We start from the raw sequence: 23,827 nt of genomic DNA, 5'->3' as shown, positions 1-23,827 counted from the left end.
CCTTTTTCTGACGGCTCCCCTAGCCTCCCATAGGAGTCTATGGAGCCTCCTGCGTTATTCAGTCCAAAGATAGGGCAAGGCCTTTATTTTTCAGCAGCGGGAATTTTGGTCGCTGAATTAACGCGCTTAGATGCTATATTTTTTGGTCGGACCGAATACATTGGATACCAATGCTTCAGATAGCTGTCATTTTATTGAGCGGCTAAATTAGCCACGTTAGGACGCTAGTGTAAAGGAAGCCATAAAGTGAAATATTGTAGATGGGAAGGAGGAGGAATGCAGCTTTTGCTTTACTCCAATAAGTCTAATATATCTGCTAATGGCAGCTGTTAGATTAATGCATTCATTCACTTTTGGCATTCCGGACTACTACATTTGGGAGGGATTAGCACCTTGTAATCGCTTGATTCCGTCAGATAGCTGGATGGAAAGCACTGAGTGCGCCATCATACTGCATCCATCATCTAGTGGGCCGCTAAAGCTGGTCCTGAGTTCAGGTGAAACTCTATGGAAGAATCACGCGGTCTTGGTGGTATTCGCTCCATATAAAATAGGTGGAAATTCAATATAAAGTCATCGCAATATGTTTCCGACAATATCATAGAGAAGGACCATGCTTTGGATGTCTGTTTTACATCTTCTACATGCCGTTATAGGACATATTTTTATCAAGGCATCCAGCTGGGTACATAGAGACATTAACATGGGGGTAGTGTTGGCCTTTTCACAAAAAAAGCACATGAATTTCAGGCCGAAGTCTTGGATTTTCTTAGTGTGACTTCATTCAATACGATCTATCCTTATTCTCTCCAATGACTACAGACTTGGAAACGAAGACCCTGCAAGGTGTGAAAGGTGAGAACAGCCTGAGCGGCACGGGGTCGTTACTGGTGGACAACACTACTGTGGACTTTCAAAGGTTCCCCGACAAAGAAATCCTTCGGATGGCAGGTCCTCTGTCTGCAGACTTTTCTGTAAAGGTAAGCTAGAAATAGCAAGTATAAAGGATTCTTGACAGTGTTGGATGTTTCCTCATCTTTCTTTATAATGACGGGTAACCAGGAATCAGTCGTGTCTGCTGAGTATAGATCGTGGTCAGAAACAGAAAACACAATGGGGGAGATTTACTAATCAAAATGCACAAGTCTTATGTAGGGAGCCACATTTATAGGTGTTTTTGTCACTTTTTGGGCCTCAGTAGACACTTTTGTATTATCTCTAGAAAACGGGATATTGTTAACTAATCCACCAAATGCGCCAGATTTATGAATATGGTGCATCGGGTTTTGGAGTATAATAATGGTGTAACGTAACCCGGCCGTAAAGAGACTCTGCACCATTGTTTTGCACCCCTCTCTGGGGGCACCATAATGTAATGCCTGTCACACTGATAACAGTGATGTCTGCTGTGTGGATCTCTACAGTAGTTTTGGAGAAACTTGCCTTTTATCAGTAGCAGCAAATGCATAGAGGATTACTTAAAGTAGTCCTGGATATTCTTGAGCTGCAGCCTAGCTACTCCCGTCCTGCTTTCCCGCCACTGATTGACTGCTGTCTGCCTATTACCATACATAAAGAGAGCTGACTGACCATCATTGGCTGGAGGGCTGGGTGGGTGTGGTTAGGCTGCAGCTCATGAATATGCAGGACTAGTTCAGGCTGTGAGGAGGGGGAGATTGTGTAAACTATTATAAAAGTTTTTATTTACATATAAACTTTGCTAGGATTGCTGTGACTTGTTGTCAGTGCAGTCACATGCCTAGAGACCATACTGATGGGTCTGTGGGCAAAGCTCTGTGACTTCAGCTCTCTTGGGAAAGTTGGGTCATAGAGCTGATTGCAGGAAGCTGGTAGATGAGCTGCCTAAGTTCTGAGATGGAGGGAGAGGGCACAGCAGTGTCTTCTCACTGATGGTTGTGACTAGCTATCACAGTGATCATATGCCTGGAGATCATGCTGACTGGTGTCTAGGCAGAGCTCCATGACCTGAGCTGTCATTGGACTCTGAGATCAGGGAGTACCTGCACAGTGGGGGTGGGGCTTCAGGGGATTCTCTCTAGGGACAGAGTTCCTGCTCAGTGGGGGTGGGGCCTTAGGGAATTCTCTGCAGGGGCAGAGCTCCTGCATAATGGGATGGGGGCAGGCGGGACTCAAAGCAGATTATCTGCAGGGACCTTTTAAAAGATTCCTAAACAGATAGATAAGGACTGCCTGGATGTTTATAGTCAATGGGCAGTCAGGAAGTGGTTACAGTACTCTGAATACAGGGCAAAATAAATGTCACATGTTCCTATGGTGTTCTCAGGATCAGCATATGGCATTTAATATAAAGCTGTGTGTTGAATGCAAAGCTTAGCTGAGCTGATACTTTTCATGTTTGAGCCTGAAATATATGGCTTCCTATGTAACATTGTAGCCCGGGAATAATCATTTTAGTGTTTCGTTAAAGCTTAGCCGATGAAGGCTCTTTGGAAATACTTTGGGTATTTTGCCTGCCATGAACATTGAAAGATCAGCGGCGACCGATACTTACTTGTTACAAGAAAATTACACGATTTGCATAATAAGGACTATGTAATATGGTAGCATTCATTTATCAATTAGCTCTTCGGCCATGGCATCTGTAGGCTTGTTGAACTTTCGACTAATTTGTGCTCTACTGACAGATGAAATAGCATTCTTTCCCACTCGGTACATTATTTAGGTAGTTTGAGGTAATCTGAGCCGTAGTGCTGGAAGTAATACATGCCTTCTTCTAGAACCACAAGAAAAATATAGCATTTGGGAATCACAATAAAATGAAAGCTTTTTAAGAAGGTCATAAAGACCTTGAGAGGCCTTCAGTCACATAACTGGAAGTGTTGCATCGAATCCAAGATTTTTCTTTAGTGTCAGGAGATCCGGAGTCACTTGGTGTGCAATCCATTACAAGTGGCTTTGTGACGTAATCATGTTCTACATGAAACAACTACTTACGGGTAATTTATTGTTGCCCTGACCTTTATTTCATATATGATTCGTTATTATAATGAGCGTTGTCTGTTAACGTCCTACAGAAATATGTAACTTACCTCAAACTTTTTCTGGTGGTGGTGGGGGGGATAATCCAGGTTTTACAAATTGATGGTTGTGGATCAATTTCTAAATCCAATTCCCAACATTCTGTACGTAACTCATTTTAGCCACCCAAAAATGATTTTGTGTAAAACATTTTTGGTCCACTGCCAGCTGCCCAGAATTCTTGATATTTGTGAAATGTTAAGTCGAGCCGCCTCGTTAATGAGGTCTCCACAGCATATTTTACTGTAGACTCAACGTAGAGTCTTCCATATTCGTAACACTTCCTGCGAAATGTGGACAAAGGAAGTATAGTGTTTTAAGAAATAAAAAAAGTTATGTTTTTACTTATTTTTAATGGAAAATAGATGTAAATACATTAGGCTCTAAACCATTAGTAATAACATAAGTTGTCTCCTAAAAAATTAATTACTGATAACTACTCCACACTTAACCTAAACAGCTGTGTTTAGTGTAAGAATACAGATGTAAGGGTGGGTTCACATCTGTGTTGGAATCTTTGGCCGCAAGTTCCATCACAGATGCAGCTGAAAGTACCGGAAGAAAAAGCGCTGCATGCATTCAAAAGTTGGGCAGAAAGTAGGCGGACCCCAATGTAGTCAATGAGGTCCGTCTGGCGCTGCTCAGAGCAGTAAAGTGGAACTCCGAGCGCAGCTGTGAAGGCAATGATTCTTGTTGAGTCAACGATGGTCTGCTTGTCCAAACAGGCTGCACGAGTGTGAACAAGCCGGTGATGGCGTTATCAGCTGGTGCAAACGACGATCGCATCGCTTAAAAGTAGTCTTACTCTTATATCAGAATATTTAAGAAATAGAGCATGCCGCGATTTGTTTTCTGTCTGTGATTTCGTGTAGACAAATCGCGGCCGTCTGCCTAGGATCTAACGCAATCCTATGGCAGCTTCCACGGGCAGAAATTCAGCGGGAAATCTCGCTGTGGAATTTCCGTCCGTGTGCAGGGGGCCTATATTTATACAAATTTTACAGAAGCAAGGCTTCCAATGTGAGCAGACTCACTGATGATGGAAAAATCATGACATTAGTGCATTATTGGGTGACAAGGTAGAATTTACCATTTGCAGTACATGGCATGGTAGCCACATGCCTATGGATGCGTCTGCTTAAGGACTGACAGCAGTGGTAGTCAACAAGCTGCCCCTGCTATTCATTTTGTACTTCACCTGCAATTAGCAGAGATATTAATGCAGGGCAGAAAGCTACACGCAGCAGCCAATAGGAGGGCATATGGCAGGGGCATGAAGAAGGTTGTTTATTGGAGGAGGGTTAGGTCCTACAGTATATAGAAGTGGTCCTACTGCAGAATGGGGGAAGCCCTTCTGTAACTACTGTGAAAAGTTGGGAGACACCCTGTTGTAACTACTGTGGGAAGGGGGGAAAGCCCTGCTGTGATTACTATGTGAAGGGGGAGGCCTTGATGTGACTAATGTGGGAAGAAAGGACCCTGTCCATCTTCCTGTATTATCTACTGCTGCCCTTATTGCTTATTGTTTCCTCTGGAATTCCATCACTCAGAGTCAATCCTGATATTTAGTATAATGTGAAATATTAAAGGACATCTGTTAGCTACTTTTAGCCCTATGAGCTAAGCTTATGGACTGAAAGTAGGAATCCAAGGATGTAAGTTTTATATGTGCCTTCCCTATTGTTTCCCCAGTGACAGCACTGAAAGTCACTACCGAATGCATTAAACAGCATGCTAACATTACAATGGGTGGACTACTTAGTGCGCTGCTCAGTGCAATACAGCGGCAGCTTTGAACGTTGACACTATAAGAAAGGAGGGGAAGGGAAGGGAAGCATAAAACACACATCCCCGGACTCAACGGGTCACCTACTTTCAGCCCATAAGCTTAGTTTACAGGGCAAAAAGTGGCTGACAGATTCCCTTTAAACAGTCATGATGGCAGATCTTTCAAATCACATAGACTACTTCAGAGATGTATGACGATAGATGCGGAGATGGATATGCTAAACGTAAAAGAATAGGAAATTTGACAATTTGTAGATATTTTATGATGCTTGTTATCACTTTTTGACCTATTTATTGTTGCAGTTATTCTGTTATGTTCATCTTTTGCCTATTTAGGAAAGATATTCCTTAGGCCCCCTTGTCCACAGGCATTGCGGTATCCCGCGGCAGATCTCCGCCGGTCGGGTGCAGGAGCCGCAGATGGTTATCCGCAGGTCAGCCTAATCTGATAGATAGGCTGACCGTGGAGAATTGGGGCAATTCGCAGCCGCGAATTGCCGGCCGCGATCGGAGAATTGCAATGATTCTCTGCTTGTGGACAGGGGGCCGGCGCTTTCCATAGCAATGCTATGGAAAGCTTCAGATGGCGTGATATCACGCCCATGGACAGGCACCCTTAAGGATTGCATTACCTGCTAACATCAACTAACTAAATATCAGTTAAACAAAGTAATGTTCTATCAAACTACAAAAAACGTATTACAATTACGTTCTTCTTATCTAGTCCCACTGCTCATGTTGGACTCACCAGGAATTAGCTGTGCCATGAAGTGGTTCTGAAACCTATGAAGAATGGCTATCCAACCTTTTTTGCGTGGGCACCTTCTTGGAGGGAGAGAGCTCAATAAATGTTGTCAGAACTTAGTATATGTATACCGTACACCAGACCTGCAGAACTCGGCAGTAGGTAGGGGCCAAAACTAATATGGGAATACATCTTGGGGCCGCAGATAGATTACCTGTACATACAAAGGGAGCTGCTAAGAACCTATGTGTAATCATTACCTTTACTTACATGGTAAGCCGCTAAAACCTATCCTACGGCTTAATCATTAAACTATGTTGCAAACTGCTTTGTTAGGTTTAAACACATTTTGCAGGTTTTCTTACCCTTTTCATGTAGTTAGTAGGACATATTACATCAATCAGTTTATCATACTTTTGGAATCTAGGAACCTGTTGGATTCCGAGGAGAAGCTTTCTGCACTGCTACAATGTTTTCCGCCCCTGCACTGCTGTTGGTTGCACCGCCGCTCCTGGATCTTAAGGACCTCCCTCAGCACACTGAGGGGATAGTGGGCATCAGCTAGATGTTCAATGCCAGGTTCAAGTTAGGCAGCTGATGCCCGCTATCCCATCCCTTGCTGCAGGTCGATGACATGCCTGTGATTCAGGAAAGGTCCTTTAGCCTAGCACAGACTTGCTATTTATTAGAGCCATCCATCTAGTAGCATGTTGGACCTCCTTTGGCCTTCAGAACTGTAGCAATTTGTCTTGGCACTTATCTACTGAATGGAGCGGGATCAGGAGTGAAGCGATCTATTATACTTCCGGCCGTGACCACCGATGACAACTTCTGGCCTACTGCACTGACAACCAGATGATTGGCAAGAAATCTCAAGTAGCTGACCCCTGCTGATGAACTATTGATGATCTATCCTGAGGATCAATAGTAAAAGTCCTGGAATACCCCTTTAAGTAGATATATTTAACCCTTAACTACTAATTACTGCAAAGTTACTGCAGTGATAGCATATTTTGTGGCTGTGCCAGCTGTTTCAAGCTCTTACTGTGATCGGAGATGATTAATAAGAATTGTGAGATTTCCCTCCAAGAACACTTTAATATTTTTCTATGCAAATTCTATTGGAATGTTCCTGTTTTGGGCAGCATGACCTGGAAGTGCCTGGCCAGCAGGAGGTAGAAAAATAAATTCTCACAGCTGGCACGGAAGGAAACATCCAGTTAATTAAAGAGATGCACTACTGGGCTTATTATTATTAACTATTTGTAGGTACTACCATCTCTAGTTCTACATTCATGATAGCTGCCATATAATGATATTTAACCCACTGTCTACTACCCTAGATACAGTGTCGCCGTCCAGGGTGCAGTTGCAGACACTCTTTTTTATAATAGTTGCCATCTATTATTATACTTTTGAGGATAGTTTATGCTAACATCTTTAGTCCGTGGGTTGGTCCTACTACTGCTTTCTATAAATACATGCCACAGTAACATTCTGGGAGGTTGTAACAATATCTTGTTTAACCCATTATATTAAATATATGGTGCTTGGTCCTTGGCTTTAATCCTAGCTGGTAGTTAAAATACAACGCGGGATTAAAGCTCCTGCAATCTAGCAGGAGCAGGTCTGTTTCTCAGCTGTCAGACACAGCCGAGGACCCGGAGGAGAACGCTCAGTGAACGCTATGTAGACAATGCAGGAAGCTGCACTGCCGTTTTCTGTATGGGACCCGGCGATCATGTGATCTTTGGCGACCCCTAGCATGTCAGAGTTGCAGGGTATTAGCAGATCCCTGGCCAGCTGTGACAGTGACTACTGTCACACTAGGGGGACGTTTTCTCCTGTAACTGCGTCTCTTATGGATGCTCAAGTTACAGAGCAAAAGTGTGACATAAAAAAAACAGTTTGAATGGCCTCCAGAGGTGTTAAATGACGTCATGGGTTCATAGATGTTAACAAAAAAAAGTAGCAAAAATAAATTTAAAAAAAATTGCAGAATAAAATAAAAAGATATACATATAAAAAAAAGAAACCGACCCACCACCGACGCCAACCATCGTCATATGCGCCCTGTAATCCGAGTTTATGCAAATTATATCACAATATCCATAAAAAAATTATTAATCCATTTCCATACTTTATTTTAACATAAATATAATAATTTTAAAAATAAAACAATTATAAATTAAAAAAAAAACCTTTTTAACTTTTTGTACACATTACCTTTCACAAAATAAAAAATCGGGAGAGGGGGATTAAGGTAATAATAAATAGCCCTATACATGACAGGGAAAAAAAAGATAGGGCCATAAAACCACCACATAGGTAAAACTGCTAAAAAGTGTCTGGGGCTTTAGGACCGAAACACTCTGGTCTTTGAGGGGTTAATATCCCACAGTTGCTGTATTGAAAGGTTCTTAGAACAGTGATTGACAGTAAACAGAACAGGGATTACCAAGAGGAGATCTATTCAATTTGTTGATCCTAAATCTTTTATCTTGATCCCTTTCACTCCAGAATTCTTGAACGACTCCTCCGGCGGCGCAGGAGCTTTATCACTGTGAAAGTGAGAAGCAGATCTTAAATTAGGCTACAAGCTTCTTGCTACATGCCCAACGAGTTTATAATGAGTGTGACAAATGAGCACCTAATGAGCGAACGATAAGCTATCATAAGTGAGTAGCTCTGCTTGCACATTAAGATACCAGCTTGTTCCCCGGCCGCTCTTGTTATTCTATGTAATAAGAGGTCAGCCTTATATTTGCCAGATGTTCTTCATACACATTCTTCGCATGCTTTGGACTTTGCGGATATAATGTATGCTCGCCCTTCTTTTTCAGGAGCCTGTCAATCATTTCTCAACCAGCTTCCACCTCTAGGAATTAAATTATACAGCATAAATCTTTAAATCATTAGAAAGTGAAGCCTGTGCCGCTCATACGGTATCACCGATATATACATTACAGTATATACAAAGTTTGGATGAACCTGGGACAGTTCGGAGCTGTATAGTATGTCTTCAATGTATACAAATGCTGAGCTTGGAACGAAAAGCAGAACAGATATTTAGCTCGCATCCAATAGTGAAAATGAGTTTTCCTAAATCCTTTCCAGAACCAGTATACAGGCAAAATACCAAGGGGGAAGTGTGAATATCTTTGCCGACAGATGGTTAAGTTTGCATTTCTAACTTTTAGTAAAACTACCCCGTTTCCCTGAAAATAAGACATACCCTGAAAATAAGACATAGCATGATTTTCCAGAATTTTTGAGGATGCTAAATGATTTTTCAGGCTTTTTGAGGGTGCTTGAAATATAAGCCCTACTCCAAAATTAAGCCCTGCTAACAGTTAATTAAAAAAGTCAATGTAAATAGTGTCCAGGCAGCTATACGTGTAAAAAAGTTAAACTTTTTTGAACAAAAATTAATATAAGACACTGTCTTATTTTTGGGGAAACACAGTAGTTAAAAACTGAAATAGAACAACGCCTAGAACGCTACATGTCTTTTCAGTACAGCAGGGGTGTCAAACTCATTTTCACCGAGGGACATATCAACTTTATGGTTGCCTTCTAAGGGTGGTTTGTAATTGTAAGACTGTATGAATGTAACTACTCCTTAACATATTGGTAAATAACCTGAAACACCATATCAAACGCCAACCTCCAACCATCTTGTTGGACATTTTGACATTATTGTACGTTTTTCAACTCGACTTGTTGGAAAATCGCCTTAGATAAATGCTGATGTGGAAATACTGCAATCTAGTCCAGAAAAATTGGGGCACGAGTCCCCCAACACAGAAACTTGGCTCTAAACTGCCAGGTAGTCAAAGAAAAGGAAAATGTATGGGAGTTAGCGAAACTCTTATGGCAGAACTCTTACTGACCGGGTTAAGCAGCTGTATAACAGAATGTTCTCTCTGATCTGCGCAACAGAGGCTTTTCTCAGGATGCCAGCAGCGGCGAATGAGCAGGCTGGGTTGCAGCTCAGTAACTTAAATAGGGGGATAAACTTTGGGGGAAAATTATATAAAATGTAGAAAGTGAAAACCCCAGTACTCAGTGCTCATGTCACACATTGCCCACTGCTTCGGTAATGCTACTCTATTCTCCTTGCCAGCCTTTGTTTTCATTGGTGCAGTGGCTATGTGGGTAAACGGACACATGACCACTGCAGCCAATATCCTGCCCCAAGATGGGTGAAAAGCTATATAGAAAGAATAGACTGGTGGTTAGACGTGACTCTCCAGAAGATGGAACTTCATCAGTGACATTCTGTATACAAGCCTAGGCCTGTTCATTGCAAGCCCATGCAAGTTATATATGAAAGGCCATTGGGGCTAGAAAATCCAGTGACATCACGTGACATGTCACCTGAGTGCTAAATATACCCCCCAAAATTAAAGTATGGGGGATATTTTTTTAAAAATTATTAGAAAATCTCCTAATTACTTGGCTTACTTGTATATTAACTGATCTGGGGGCTTATTTTTCAGGTTCGTTACACTGGTGCCGCTGATAGTGTTGTGCAGTTTATCTTCTACCAGCCTATCATACATCGCTGGAGAGAAACGGACTTCTTTCCTTGCTCGACATCCTGTGGAGGAGGTAATTAAAGTATAACCTATATGAAAACTGCATATACCAGCGTGGTTGACCAAGTTTTCAAGAGAATTTTTAGATAGAATGTATAATTCAACATATCAGCTTCATTAATGTCTGCTTCCTTTATCTTTACTAATGTAGTTATTAACTTAAAACTAGCCTAGCCATAAAAGAATAGCAGCGCCAGTTCAGTAAGACCAAACGAGCTCTTAAGAGAATCTCTCATTAACCCTTTCCAATCCACTGTCTGTCCTCTGAAGACATTATGATTTAAGGCTGTACAGCTCCGATGTTGGAAGACATCCGTCGGGGTTCTCTTACTGTATATTGCCAGCCTCTCTGCTGTCGGAGCCTATCCAACGTGTCACCTCATGCAGTACTGGCTTTAGCCAGCATATAGCGCCGTTGTATAACGGCAGGAAAAAGAGTAAGACCCCTAGGAAAACCAGGATACAAATTGGATTGGAAAGGGTTCAGTTTAAAATGTTCTTTGGCTCCTCACTGGCTATTTCCCGCTGTAATCCTGAAATTGGTCCTTGCATTGAAGCACCTAGGAGTCCTAAATGATATTACTGAACATTGCTAATTGTCAAAGTTCATCCCTGCTCGTCCCATGATTGTTAGAAGCATGAGCATAGTGACATTGGGTGGGACAACAGAACAATTTTATGAATATTTATGAAGCCGAGCAGAGAATTGCACAACATTAGAACCTGGTGCAGAGTGTTAAGGCAACAGAAATGCAGTCCTAAGCTCTTGCTCATGACCTGAAGGTTGCGAGTTCAATCCCCGCAAGGTTCAGGTAGCCGGCTCAAGGTTGATTCAGCCTTCCATCCTTCCGAAGTTGGTAAAATGAGTACCCAGCTTGGGGGGGGGGGGAGGTGGTAATAAATAAATTATTTGAAAGTGCTGCGGAATAAGTTGGCACTAAACAAATAACAAGATTTATTAGCATAAAGCACTGGCACACATTATGGGATATTTGCTGAAAATGTTGGTGAATCGCAATCCAAAAATGGCATATCTGGAATCAGTATCTTTCAATCATTACTGTGTTCCTGGTGTAAAACAAGCTGAAAGATTCCCTTTAATGGAAATTGTGTTGTTAATGCAACTGCTTTATTGGCAGGTTACCAGCTGACATCGGCTGAATGTTATGATATGAGAAGTGGGCGAGTAGTGGCGGACCAGTATTGCCATTACTATCCCGAAAATGTGAAGCCCAAACCCAGGCTCCAGGAGTGTAACATGGACCCATGCTTAGCAAGGTTGGCTACTATTTTTTTATATTTTTTCAGGCAAATAGTATATTTATATATGTATGTGGGCTTATTTGTATACCTTGTAAATCATTAGTGATCTTATATTTTGCAAACATTGCAAGGCTAGAGCCTACTTGAGTTCTTGACCACAGACTTGACTCCAATACGTACAAGAAAATGTTGAGAGACTACCGTGGAATACTGGACATCTGTACAAACATGATCAAAAGCACCAAAACAGTTAACAGTTGAAAAACCTACATTAATGTGAAGTTTTACCCCTTTTTCTACTCTATATAGAATTGTGTCAGCTCTGGCTTTGATGTTGGGCGATGAGGTCTGACTCGCAGTATCCATTCCAACTCATTATAAAGAGGTTTAAGGTCAAGGCTCTCTGCAAGCTTGTCACATTTTTCCACTTCAGGCTCAGCAGACTATCTTTCACAGACCTTACTTTGATTTGTGGGGCATTATCAGGTGGAAATGAGAAATGACCTTTTTCAAATACTTGCACCAAAGTGGTAGTCACCAAATATTCTAGAATTTCACTTTATTATGGAGCATATTCTGTAGCATTATGATCTGTCATCACTGAAACTTTGAGTCGTGACTCGAATGATGGACATCTCCGCACTGTTGTATATTATTTAAAGGGCATGTTCATCTTTGGGCATTATTTTATAGTTTAAATACAGACCTTGCTCATGACCTGAAGGTCGCAAGTTCAATCCCCGCGTGGTTCAGGTAGCCGGCTCAAGGTTGACTCAGCCTTCCATCTTTCTGAGGTCGGTAAAATGAGCACCCAGCTTGGTGGGGGCTAATAAATAAATAAATTACCTGAAAGCGCTGCAGAATAAGATAATACTCTACGAATAAGATTTACATAAGGAGAGAGGACCCTACCCATAGGGCTTACACTCTACAAGCGAGAGGGAAAGAGAAAAAGGTGAAGGTAGAAGGTGCTCATGTTATGGTGGCAGCAGGGCTTTTCTAAAGAGGTGCGTTTTCAGGTTATTTTTGAAGATTTCGAAGGTGGTGAAGATGTGTTGGGCTACTGAGTTCCAGAGTATAGATTATCTACAGGAGAAGATGGGGACAATTATGTGAGGAGCAAACTAGGGGAGAGCAGCGGAGTAGGTGTTGTGGGGACCAGAGATTACTTATCTGGGGGTATTAGGCTTTTAGATCAGAGATGTATAGAGGGGGCAGATTGTGGACAACCTGGATGCCATTGATAATGTCTTGTATTGTGTTCTCTGGATCATGGGTAGCCAGTGAAGGGAGTAATGGGGGGAGCTCAGCTGAGTTGTTAGGAATGTGCCTCTCAACATGATTGTTGTATATTTTTGGTGACAACCAGCAGATTTGTAAATGGAACCTTAATATATAATACAGGCTGTAACACACAATCTGCATAAGATACAGTACATAACGTAACATTTTATGTAGATATTATCTGCAAAATAGTGTTCAAAGGAGAAAATTCAATTTTACCCAAATTGTGCATGCAGAAAAAACACAGTCAAAAAAATAATCGTAAATTGCAGAGGATATCATGGGCGTTGGGGTCTACAATAAACACCTAGGGGGTATATTTTTTGAATCACTGGCATCCTTTCAAAATTAACTTTCATACCCATTGATGTAAAAATGCAGGGAAAAGAACCCACTAAGGTACGGCCACTTGTTACTCCACTAGCAGACTTTTGTTTGCTTTTTGTCTCCGATTTCCACAAGCTATTAGAAAAACAATACAGCAGAGCATAACCCATGCAGAGGTAGGGGCTGGTTTGGCACTCAAGGGATTGATGGCCTTTTTTTTTCTTTTTCTTTTATTTTTGTATTTTTGAAAACTATTACCTTTTAGCGCTTGTTGAAACAGGCTGCAAAGAATACCCACCCAATCTCCCCTTTCCTCACCTACAGACAAGCCAGGCTGTCATGATAATGAATAGCTGCTAAGGTTGAATGAGGCTAACCTTTCACTTTTTCACTCTAGTGAAATTTGTACACAGTGATATTTGGACAAGTTGTTAACTCTTTAACTTTTCAGGAGCAAACGGAGAACAATCAGCGCTTGTAGCCTATTAGATCTGTCTTCTGCTGTGTTTTTCTTCTTTTTTATAATGTGGCCTGTTGTGAAATATATCATGTCTGCTATGAAATATATCATGGCTGCTATGAAATATATCATGTCTATGGGTCATTTCATTCACATAGTAAAGGATTTCTGATCACAGGGACAATTGATGAGAAGAATTCTATTACTGTCAATTAAAGATGAGCGAGCATTGTCCTTAGCGAGTATCTCCCCGCTCGGAAGAAAAGGTTCGGATGCCGGCGCGGGTGACAGGTGAGTTGCGGCCATGAGCAGGGGGGAATGGGGGGGAGAGAGGGAGAGAGAGATCTCCCCTCCGTTCCTCCCCGCTCTCCCTGCCCGCCGCCGGCAGCCGAATCTTTGCTCCCGAGCCGGCAGGTACTCGCTAAGGACAATGCTCGATCAAGCAACTGCCCTTAGCGAGTATGCTCTCTCATCCCTACTGTCAATATATCCAGTAATGCAGGTTTGATCGCTGATCATACTTCCCAACCACAAATGCTGAATGGGTAATTCTTACGTATTGACTCCAAGCATATTTGTCTGGTAGTTCAGTTCAAGATAAAATAGGAAGAATGGTTTTCATGAACTAATCAGTCTTGCAAATCTTAATCTGGTGGTAGATGGGTTATTATTGGCAGTGCATGTTTGTGCCCGAAGAGACCTTACCTTAATGCAATAAGAATGCAAGCCTGGAAAAACAACCAGAAACAAAAGAGCATTAGGTGTAATGGCGGTGCAAGGCCAAAAATGTTAATACCATGATCCCGAGAAGCCACATACAGGGTGTTTTACTCTTGCCATAGAGTATGCATGTGGACTATATCCAAGCAGTCCCAGCAGGGAGTTGTGGCTACACATGGACTTTATTAAAATCGTCAGCTTAAACTTTGCCTAAAACAAAGTTCTAAAACTAAAAAAAAAATGAAAAAAAAAGATATAAGAAGTATCCCAGGAGAAGGGGATTAGTGATCCTCTATTTATGGTCATTTTATTACCTAGTGAAAAGTCAGAGGTGCGTAATGCTACTTCTTTGTATAGAAAGTAAATGACCTCTTCTGTAATCGGTCGAGTTATACAAATTTATAGATGGGTGTACTTAGTTAGAGTACAGTAACCAGATATAAGGCAGTTCTTTTAAGACAATGTAAAAAGGAGAAAAAGATTGTTAGTCTATAGAGATGAGCAAGCATACTCGCTAAGGGCAATTACTCGATCGAGTATTGCCCTTAGCAAGTACCTGCCCGCTCAGGAGCAAAGATTTGGCTGCCGGCGGCGGGCGGGGAGCGGCGGGGAGGAACGGAGGGGAGATCTCCCCCCTGCTCATGGCCGCAACTCACCTGTCACCCGCGCCGGCAGCCGAACCGTTTCTTCCGAGCGGGGAGATACTCGCTAAGGACAGTGCTCGCTCATCTCTATTAGTCTATTATATTTTTTATGTATTTCCTATTGCTTAAATAGGGTTGATATTTTTTGTATTACTGTACATAGAAATAAGTCACTTACGTTGCTACTTGCGCCAACTGTTGCTCACACTCTCGCTTCCCTTTCACAAACAGGATAGTTTTATAGGAAGCCAATTGACCTACAGATGCAGCAAAGTTTAACTTGATCCCGATAACAAGGTTATATCATCTTAAGCCATTAAAAAGCTATTCTTCTCTTATCTTAATGCAACAGAATTCATTGCAAAGCAATTGATATCTAAATAAAGTCTGACACAGAAAACTATCCTAAAGCAGTAAAAGTCACGATAAACTCTGATACATCTGTATATGTAGCTTTTGGCTTGGGGGCGAAAATATACACCAGATTGTACACAATACCATATACAATCTTCACATAGATTTTGCCTTGGTCTTATTTTTGAATCATAGAAACATTCAGAGGCATAGCCATAGCGAGGTAGCAGTCACACCAGGGTCCTAGGGACTGAAAGACTAGTATTATAAATGGCACGTCATAGATTGCAAATTTTGTACTGTGGCCTAAAGCTGCATGGTACACATCTGATATCATTGGTTACCATTGTGGCAGAGCCTCATGTGGTGCAGAGTGTTAAGACAGCAGAAATGCAGTTCTAAGCTCTCACTCACAACCTGAAGGTTGCAAGTTCAATCCCCGCTGACTCATCCCTCTGAGGTCAGTAAAATGAGGTGAGGGGTAATAAATAGAGATGAGCGAACCTACTCGGCCACGCCCCTTTTTCGCCCGAGCACCGCGATTTTCGAGTACTTCCGTACTCGGGCGAAAAGATTCGGGGGCGCCGTGGGTGCGTGGGGGGTTGCAGGGGGGAGAGGGAGAGAGAGAGGGCTCCCCCCTGTTCCCCGCTGCTACCCCCGCTCCGCTACGCCTCCCCCCGCCCCCCAGCGCCCCCCGAATCTTTTCACCCGAGTACGGAAGTACTCGAAAATCGCGGCGCTCGATCGAGTAATTACTCGAAACGAGTAGGTTCGCTCATCTCTAGTAATAAATAAATTACCTGAAAGCGCTGCGTAATACGTTGGCGCTTTACAAATAACAGGATTTACTTATTACACATTTCGGTATGTGGGGGTTATCTCTCACCACTTTTTTAATATATGATTTTTGGTACTTGTGGGTTATCTGTCACCATTTTTTAAAATCTAGAATAATTATAAATATTTATGTTTTGGAGAACTAGAAAGAGTTTAAGAAATAGACTTTTACGCATATGTATTGGTGAAACATTTGGGAAATTACTTTAAGAAGTTGTGACCGATAACCCTCAAGTACCCAAATTTCGCCAACTTTAACTGGCACTGCTATCTTGGTCACTTCCAAGTCTTAGACGGGCGGCATTCCCCCTCATTTTAGAAGAAAAGAAGAGGTAAAAGCATACATTTTCATGAGCATATCTGTAATGAAGCGAATGAATCTGTGCTGTGAGCAGACTTACTGGCCGCTATCATTCCATAGGAAACAATGCAAGCCATTTCCTCTAGCACCAATTAAGAAGCAGTATAGATGGAAAGTGATTCAGTGTTCCAGCATAGCTTGTGTGTAATTTATCCATAAATTACATATTCCACTGAATCGTAGCGTAGCTGTATAGTGTATCCAAATACTCAACATATCAACTGTGTATATGTGGTCTCAAGGTTGGCCGAATCCTGTCTCTCAGGCGCAGTCTGTGTTCGGCATCTGCACATTATCAGGCGTTATCGGACTGCACAATCTCCTCTGTTGTCAGTCATTCTGCCTCCCTTCAGGTTAGAAATCAGTTTTCCAAATGCCAGAACTCTCAAACGGTTTCCTGGCTGGAAAAGGTCTATTGCTATCTGCATTGATAGTGCCTCGAGGTCTCTAGCGATTTGATGTCTCTCTTATTGTTGCAGATCAAACTAACTGCAGGGCTCCAATGTTGTTCTTTCAGCCCAATAGAAGACATTTTTACAGAAAGAGGGGTCTATATGGTGGGTTTTATCAGGGTCTGGTTCTTATGTGATGACTAAAGTCAGAAGAAGTATTACTAAACTTTCTGACTGAGTCTCGGAGGTTGTTTCAGTTCACCCAAAAGTTGGCAGATTTAACAGGATGTTGCCAGCAGTCTTTTCCTCTTAACCTGTCACCACTTTCGCTCAAGCAATTCACTTGATTAGGTTTCTAGTATAATGAGTGCTGTACTGTACCCCTTGCTACCACAAAAGCAGATTACATTGATAGGGCTTGAGCTGTTATTTCACGTGTGTTGGCAACAATGTATCTATTTTATTAGTAGATCCTTGTCCAGGCTCTGTTCACACTAGCATCATGGCTTCCATTTATACTGAACTATCACTGGATTAGGAACTCCTACTCAGTTCTACAAGGTGGTGGACATCCTTCATACTCAATTCGACCCATGCTCGCTGCAGGAGTTCCGTCAATGATGCACATTTTGCAGATAAGTGGGAGCAGATTTCACATCACAAGTATGATCAATAGGGTTACAGTCCTGTGAGTGTGGGGGCCAAGTCAGTATGGAGAATTCATCGCCATGGTCCGTTAACCACTACTTAGTGGGCTGAGCTTGATGACACAGAGAGTTGTTCTGTTAAAAGATGGCACTATGGTTGGGGAAGACATCCTGAAGACTTGGGTGAAGATGGTTAGTTAAGAGGTCCCGGTAGCATTCACCAGTCAATGTTAGTGGTTTGATGATCATCCATGCCAGAAAAATGACCCCCAGAACATACCACCACCATCACCAGCCTGTTGAGCCCCAACTGTGTACCCTTGGGATGCGACTTCATGCTGTTTACGCCACATGGAGACCCAGCCAACCGTATGGTTCAGCAGAAAATAGATCTTGCCACTCCAGACAGTCAACCTTCTACTATGGGTCCAAGGTTCATTGACATCCTCCCTGGATCCATGCGAGGCGTTGTTGGTGATGACATGGAGTCATCAGGGAAGCCTTGTGAGTCTTTAGCTATTGAACCCTAGTCAGCGCAAGGTACACTTCATGGTCATTGTGGAAATATATCTAATGTCCCTGCTGTTGTACTGCTGGGTCAGTTGGTCTGCTGTGGCAAATCATTGCTTAGATACCAGACATGCCACCCAACGCTCGCCTCTAGGATCCAACATATGTGGCCTGCCACTATATGATCTTTTGTCAGATGTCAGTCCATGGTTCAACCAGTCTTGGTATTGTATTGATACAAGTGCAAATATTTCAGAAATGCTGGCACCACACCTCTGGGCACCAACAATCTGCCCATAGTCAAAGTCACTCAAAGTTACCAGGTTTGCCCATGACTACCAACTGTTGCCTTCTGCTGTGTACATTATCTGAGAACAGATTGTGACATGGGCATCATGTGATACCACGTTACTGATCACAAGATGTCACATGCCAGCTGTTCCTAATGCAGTGATCATTCAGTGTATAAACTGACATTAAGACACGCCCAATGACTTTAACGGTGTCAATCACTTTTTTGGTAAAAACATATATTTAAAAATTACATATTTTCCAACATAAAGCCTGAGGGAAGCTCCTTGCTCATGTGTAAGCACAGCCCAATAGCCTTAAAAGTATCCAAAAAGTGATAAGGTACAACACTATAAATAAATGGCGTTCTGTTTCTTTATACGCATGTTGATGAGTGTTTTTATTTTTGTACTTGCAGTGATGGTTACAAGCAAATTATGCCGTATGATCTCTATCATCCTCTTCCCAGGTAAGGTTGCTAAGATGTATGAATAATTCTGAACGCTTATAATCCTGTGTTAACCCTTTCCAATCCACTGTCTGACCTCTGAAGACATTATGATTTAAGGCTGTACAGCTCCGATGTTGGAAGACATCCGTCGGGGTTCTCTTACTGTATATTGCCAGCCTCTCTGCTGTCGGAGCCTATCCAATGTGTCACCTCATGCAGTACTGGCTTTAGCCAGCATATAGCAACATTGTAGAACGGCAGAAAAAGAGTAAGCCCCCTAGGAAAACCAGGATACAAATTGGATTGGAAAGGGTTAAAGGGCCATTACTAGTAAATACTATGGCACATATGTCAAAGGCCGGCTAATGTTGGGTTCAGGAATAGACCAAATCTATCGGCCAAATAAAAGCCCTAGATTTGGGTAGCTGAGTTATTTTATGTGGATAATTGTAAAGAAAGTTCCAATGCCTTTTTTCCCTCCAAGTACAGTAGTTATCAGACAGAAAAGCTTGATAGCATATTCGTTAACTTATATGGTGTGTGCCATCTACATGACTTATCTTGTCCACTCTCATGCAGCCTGTTTAGTCAGGCAGATACATCGTTGGCGCGTTCGAGCGAGAAATCATTTAGAATCAGTCTTTCACATTCGCTGTATAAGTGAATGGGAACAACTGAATGAGCACCGTTTAAACCGAACGATAAGTGAACGGACCAACAATTGTTTTTATGTCTAAATGACCGAAAAGCGATTGATTATCGTTAGTCGTTTAGTCATTGGCGCGCGTTTAGACAGAATAGTATTATTCACTTTCGCTCAGAATGATTTTTGAAACATTAATTATCGCTCTGTATAAAAGCACTTTAAGGCCTCTTTCACTCATGCGTCAAAAAATCGCAACAAAAAAGATATGAAATTAGCGGTGGAATTCAGCGACTGAAATTCCCTGCTGCGTGAAAAAATAGGTTTTGACCGATCTTTTGGCAGGAAATCGCAGAAGCCTCCATAGTCTCAAATGGGAGACTATGCGAGGGAGTCGGCAAAGGGAGATTAATTCCCCAGCAGCGTGATGCCGTGTTCCCCTGCAGGGGAGAATAAGGAAATCCCCAGCAGCAGGGAATCCCTTATTCTCCCCTGCAGGGGAACCCCATCATAACGCTGAGATAAAGTGACTCCCTGGCGATAAAGAGAAGCCCTGGGGGCACCCCCTTCATATCCACGGCAAGGCTTCTCTACACAGGAGAGAGAGAGAAGAAGGGGGTTCCCCTGGGGATTCCTCCATCTCTCTCTCTCTTCAGCAGGGCATCTTTTTGGTCAGTCCTGGCCCTGACCCTCACAACCAGTGCAGCAGAAGATCAGCCGTTCAGATAATTTTTTGCAGCGCCAGCTGTGACTATTTCACGGAGCTAACTTCTGCGTGATTTTATAGCCCGTGTGAAGGAGGCCTTAGAGAGGCTTTCACTTTTATCTCTCTCTTCTGTGGCTCATTACATTTCATTTAATTAGTAAAAAGCTAATTATACGGCTGCCAGGTTTTATCTGTTTTGATCTGCTGTTAGAGGCATGGTGTGTTATTTCATGGGGCAATGTATCACAAAAGAGTTAAATAGAAGTCGTTTCATAGTAAAAGTGAGGACTAGTTGTTAAAGTAATATGATTCCTACATGGCTTCTGCTTCTGAAATCATTTTTTAATGACCTCAGCTTCCAGCCTGGCTCCTCATGAGTGTAAAAATATTAGTTTTAAGTCTCATTTTACAGGTCTAAAGTCAGGGCTGCCTTAATGATCGAAAGTGAGTCCCCGACCGTCTCCCTTGGAAACCGGATGCGCGCTATTGTTCCTTGTATAATAACGTCTACAGCAAATATACAGTAGCAGCTACTTTCTGAGCGCGTGTCACTTTCCCTTTTTACTTTTTGCTTACTTTCTATAGCACACTATATAAGCTACGGTCGCACAGATCCGCTGCAGTACGTGTTGCATCTAGTAGGCAGACTAGTCCCAACTAACTTTGATGTATTGCCATGAACTAGAAGTCTTTTCTTCCCCATCTAAACAAATGCAGATTTGTGATATTAAAAAAATGTGTAGATGAAGTAAGCAGATGGACATTTGTAACACTGTTTCTATGGCTTTTCCAGATTCTATAAGTGTTGAATTTGCCATATATACTTCATTCTCTATGGGAAGTCCTGGCACTATGAGTAATACTTGAATGTGGAAAAAAATAAAATAATAGTAGCTGTAATCTTTTTTTGTATGGCACCAACATGTTCTGCTGTGCTTCCGATAACGGGGCAACATACACAGAATTAGGTCATGACATACAGTATTAGGGCTTATTCACACGAGTGTATATACGCTACCATCTGATGCATTGGATTCCAATGCATCAGATCACACAGGCGTATTCCTGTGACGTAAAAGTGCCCAGACAGACGCTTTTACGCCGGGCAGGAAGGATAGTCCTGGAAATATCTTCCTGGCCTGACTACAGCAGCTGCCATACACTCCTATGGGAGCCAATGACAGTGGCTGGAGAAGGGAGGTGGGAGGGAGTCTAGGAGCGTGACAGTCACACTGCTAAATTCCCTCCCCCTTCTCTTCTCCTCTCCATCCCTTGCAATGGGAGGGCCGGGCACGGGACTAAGCTCCACCCCATCACGACCCCTCCCATTTCTAGCTGCAGGCAATGGGTGGGGAGAGGGTGGGAGCTTAGCTCCACCCCCATCCTGCCCCTTCCCATTGCAAACAGCCGGAAGGAAGAAGAGAGGAGGTGAGCTGGCGAGGGGAAGGAAAGGCATATATGCCGAGCCCGTGCATTACATGGTAGCATATATCGGCCGGTCGTGAAAACAGAGGCCGATATACGCTCGTGTGAATAAGCCCTTAAACTGATAGGAATCTTGAACTGTAGGGGTGAGGACCCGGTTCGCAAGAGTTTACAGAAAAATCTTGGAGGTGGGAGTGGTAGGTCTGGATTAGAGAGGAATTTAAGGTCGTTAGTGGAGCGGAGAGCACAGGTAGGGTGGTAGACCGAGATTAGGGAGGAGATATAAGGCGCTGCAGCATTGTGTAGAGCCTTATGGATGAGAGTGATGTGTTTAAATTATATTCTGTATTTGACGGGCAGCCGGTGTAGTGACTGGTACAGGGTGGGGGCATCGGTGCTGTGACTGGCACAAGGTGGAGGCATCAGTGCTGTGACTGGCTCAGGGTGGAGGTATCAGTGCAACGGCTTCACAAGAAGATAAGCCTGGCCAATGACAGCCAGGGAGAGCGTCTTAAAGGAGTGCAATGGAATAGGGTCACTAATGCAGGTAGTAGGAAAGAAGAAAAGAGAAGCCTGAAGACTTCTTCTATTGTTGGGTCAATTGCTGAGAGTGAACTAGAGGAGGTGCATGAGAGAAGGGAATCGAAGCTAGTCACGGACTGGGAAGTTATTTCCTGCTGGATGTTGTCAATTTTCTCTTTGAAATAGGCCGCCAAATGTTTAGTAGTGAAATCCATCATAGGAGGTTGTACTTTAGTGCTGGGGAGTCATTTGTAAATTTAAAGGGTCATTCCCATCACAGAGAGTGATGGCATTTCACCTGGAGTCCAACTGGTGGGAACCCAACTGTCATATTCCTCACCTACCCTGAGATTCAAGCGGCTACAGCATCACAGCTTTTCCGTTCACCGGCTGTTCATGGAGTTCACCATGGTTCAGTTCATTCAGATTAAGCTGTGCTGTAGTTCCTTGCACAGCGGGTGACAAGGAGTGCTGCTGGCCTGCTAAAGCCCAACACTACCAACCATATTAGATTGTCAGTTGACCCTGTTCAAAATTGGCAGCCTAAGGGATTACGAAGAGTAGTTTTATAGCATAAAATAGTTGAAAAACAGTATTCCATTAAATGTAGCAACTAACATTTTTTGGAGAGAAGTACTAACATAGGTAGACCTTTTATGTTCCTTACTTAGATGGGAAAGTACTCCTTGGACTGCTTGTTCTTCATCTTGTGGTGGAGGGATTCAAAGCCGAACAGTCTCTTGTGTGGAAGAAGACATGCAGGGGCAGATTAGCTCCGTGGAAGAATGGAAATGTATGTACACTCCAAAGATGCCTATAGTTCAACCATGCAATATTTTTGATTGTCCAAAATGGTTGGCACAAGAATGGTCACCGGTAAGTGTTTTATACTAAATAGTATTTCATCACTTAGTACAATGATTTAAGGTAGCCTTATTTTTTGTCTGTCCCAAAAAGCTGGTCAGTGAAAGAAATAGTGAACTAAAGATGACCAGTCACATGGCTGAATACATGAGAACATTTGCTTATATATTGCTTCCTAGTGCACCGTCACCTGTGGCCATGGACTGAGGTACCGAGTAGTTCTTTGCATTGATCACAGAGGCATACATACCGGAGGCTGCAGTCCAAAAACTAAACCTCACATTAAGGAGGAATGCACTGTACCCATACCTTGCTTCAAGATCAAAGGTTAGTCATACCAAGAACTATGTATAGCTCTTTGACTAAACAGGTTAATAAGGTCTGATATTTTAATATGGTAATGAGTTTTAACAACACACTTCGGCTTAAAGGGGTTGTCTGAGACTTTTTGGATCTTTTCTATTGTTGACCTATCCTCACAATAGGTCATCAGTAGATAATCAATGGGGGTGCACTGCTCTGGATCGCCACCGAACAGCTGATTCCTGGGGCTGCCGTCACTACAGACAGCACAGGAAGTAGATCCCACTGACCATAGCGGTGCAGCAGCCCAGTTTGTTACTGGAGGAACAGCTCCTGTGGGAGCTGCGCCTACAATACTAATCCAAGTCGCTCTGCTATGGTCAATAGAAGAAATCCAAACCCCTTTAATTACCATGTACTCTAATTTATATTGTATCATTTTTTTCTACATTAGTTGAGCTGTAAACTTTTTGGATTTTTGGAGTTGTATTAAGTGTTCCTATCATTTCATAATGACTGTACAAACCCTACATGTATGACTCATAATAAGGTAGGCCATCAACAAAATGTCTTCTAGTCAGGGACTACTTTTGGTAAACACTCTGGACCTTTACTTTTTCTAATCAAAT

General features: G+C 42.5%; 1 protein-coding gene across 3 annotated transcripts in view; it reads left to right on the top strand.

Moving 5' to 3' along the window:
* Window positions 1-23,827, top strand: part of ADAMTSL1 (ADAMTS like 1) — a 669,103-nt gene that overhangs the window by 530,467 nt on the left and 114,809 nt on the right. For all 3 annotated transcript variants that reach the window (XM_066604352.1, XM_066604351.1, XM_066604354.1), the window contains 6 exons: window positions 823-980; window positions 10,096-10,207; window positions 11,334-11,472; window positions 18,703-18,753; window positions 22,703-22,907; window positions 23,075-23,222. In XM_066604352.1, the coding sequence (XP_066460449.1) occupies window positions 823-980; window positions 10,096-10,207; window positions 11,334-11,472; window positions 18,703-18,753; window positions 22,703-22,907; window positions 23,075-23,222 (813 nt within the window). The remainder of the gene's footprint in view (window positions 1-822; window positions 981-10,095; window positions 10,208-11,333; window positions 11,473-18,702; window positions 18,754-22,702; window positions 22,908-23,074; window positions 23,223-23,827) is intronic.

Source organism: Eleutherodactylus coqui, chromosome 5 (assembly GCF_035609145.1).
Source record: "Eleutherodactylus coqui strain aEleCoq1 chromosome 5, aEleCoq1.hap1, whole genome shotgun sequence".
Classification (NCBI taxonomy): domain Eukaryota; kingdom Metazoa; phylum Chordata; class Amphibia; order Anura; family Eleutherodactylidae; genus Eleutherodactylus; species Eleutherodactylus coqui.
This window is presented reverse-complemented; position numbering and strand designations above follow the sequence as displayed.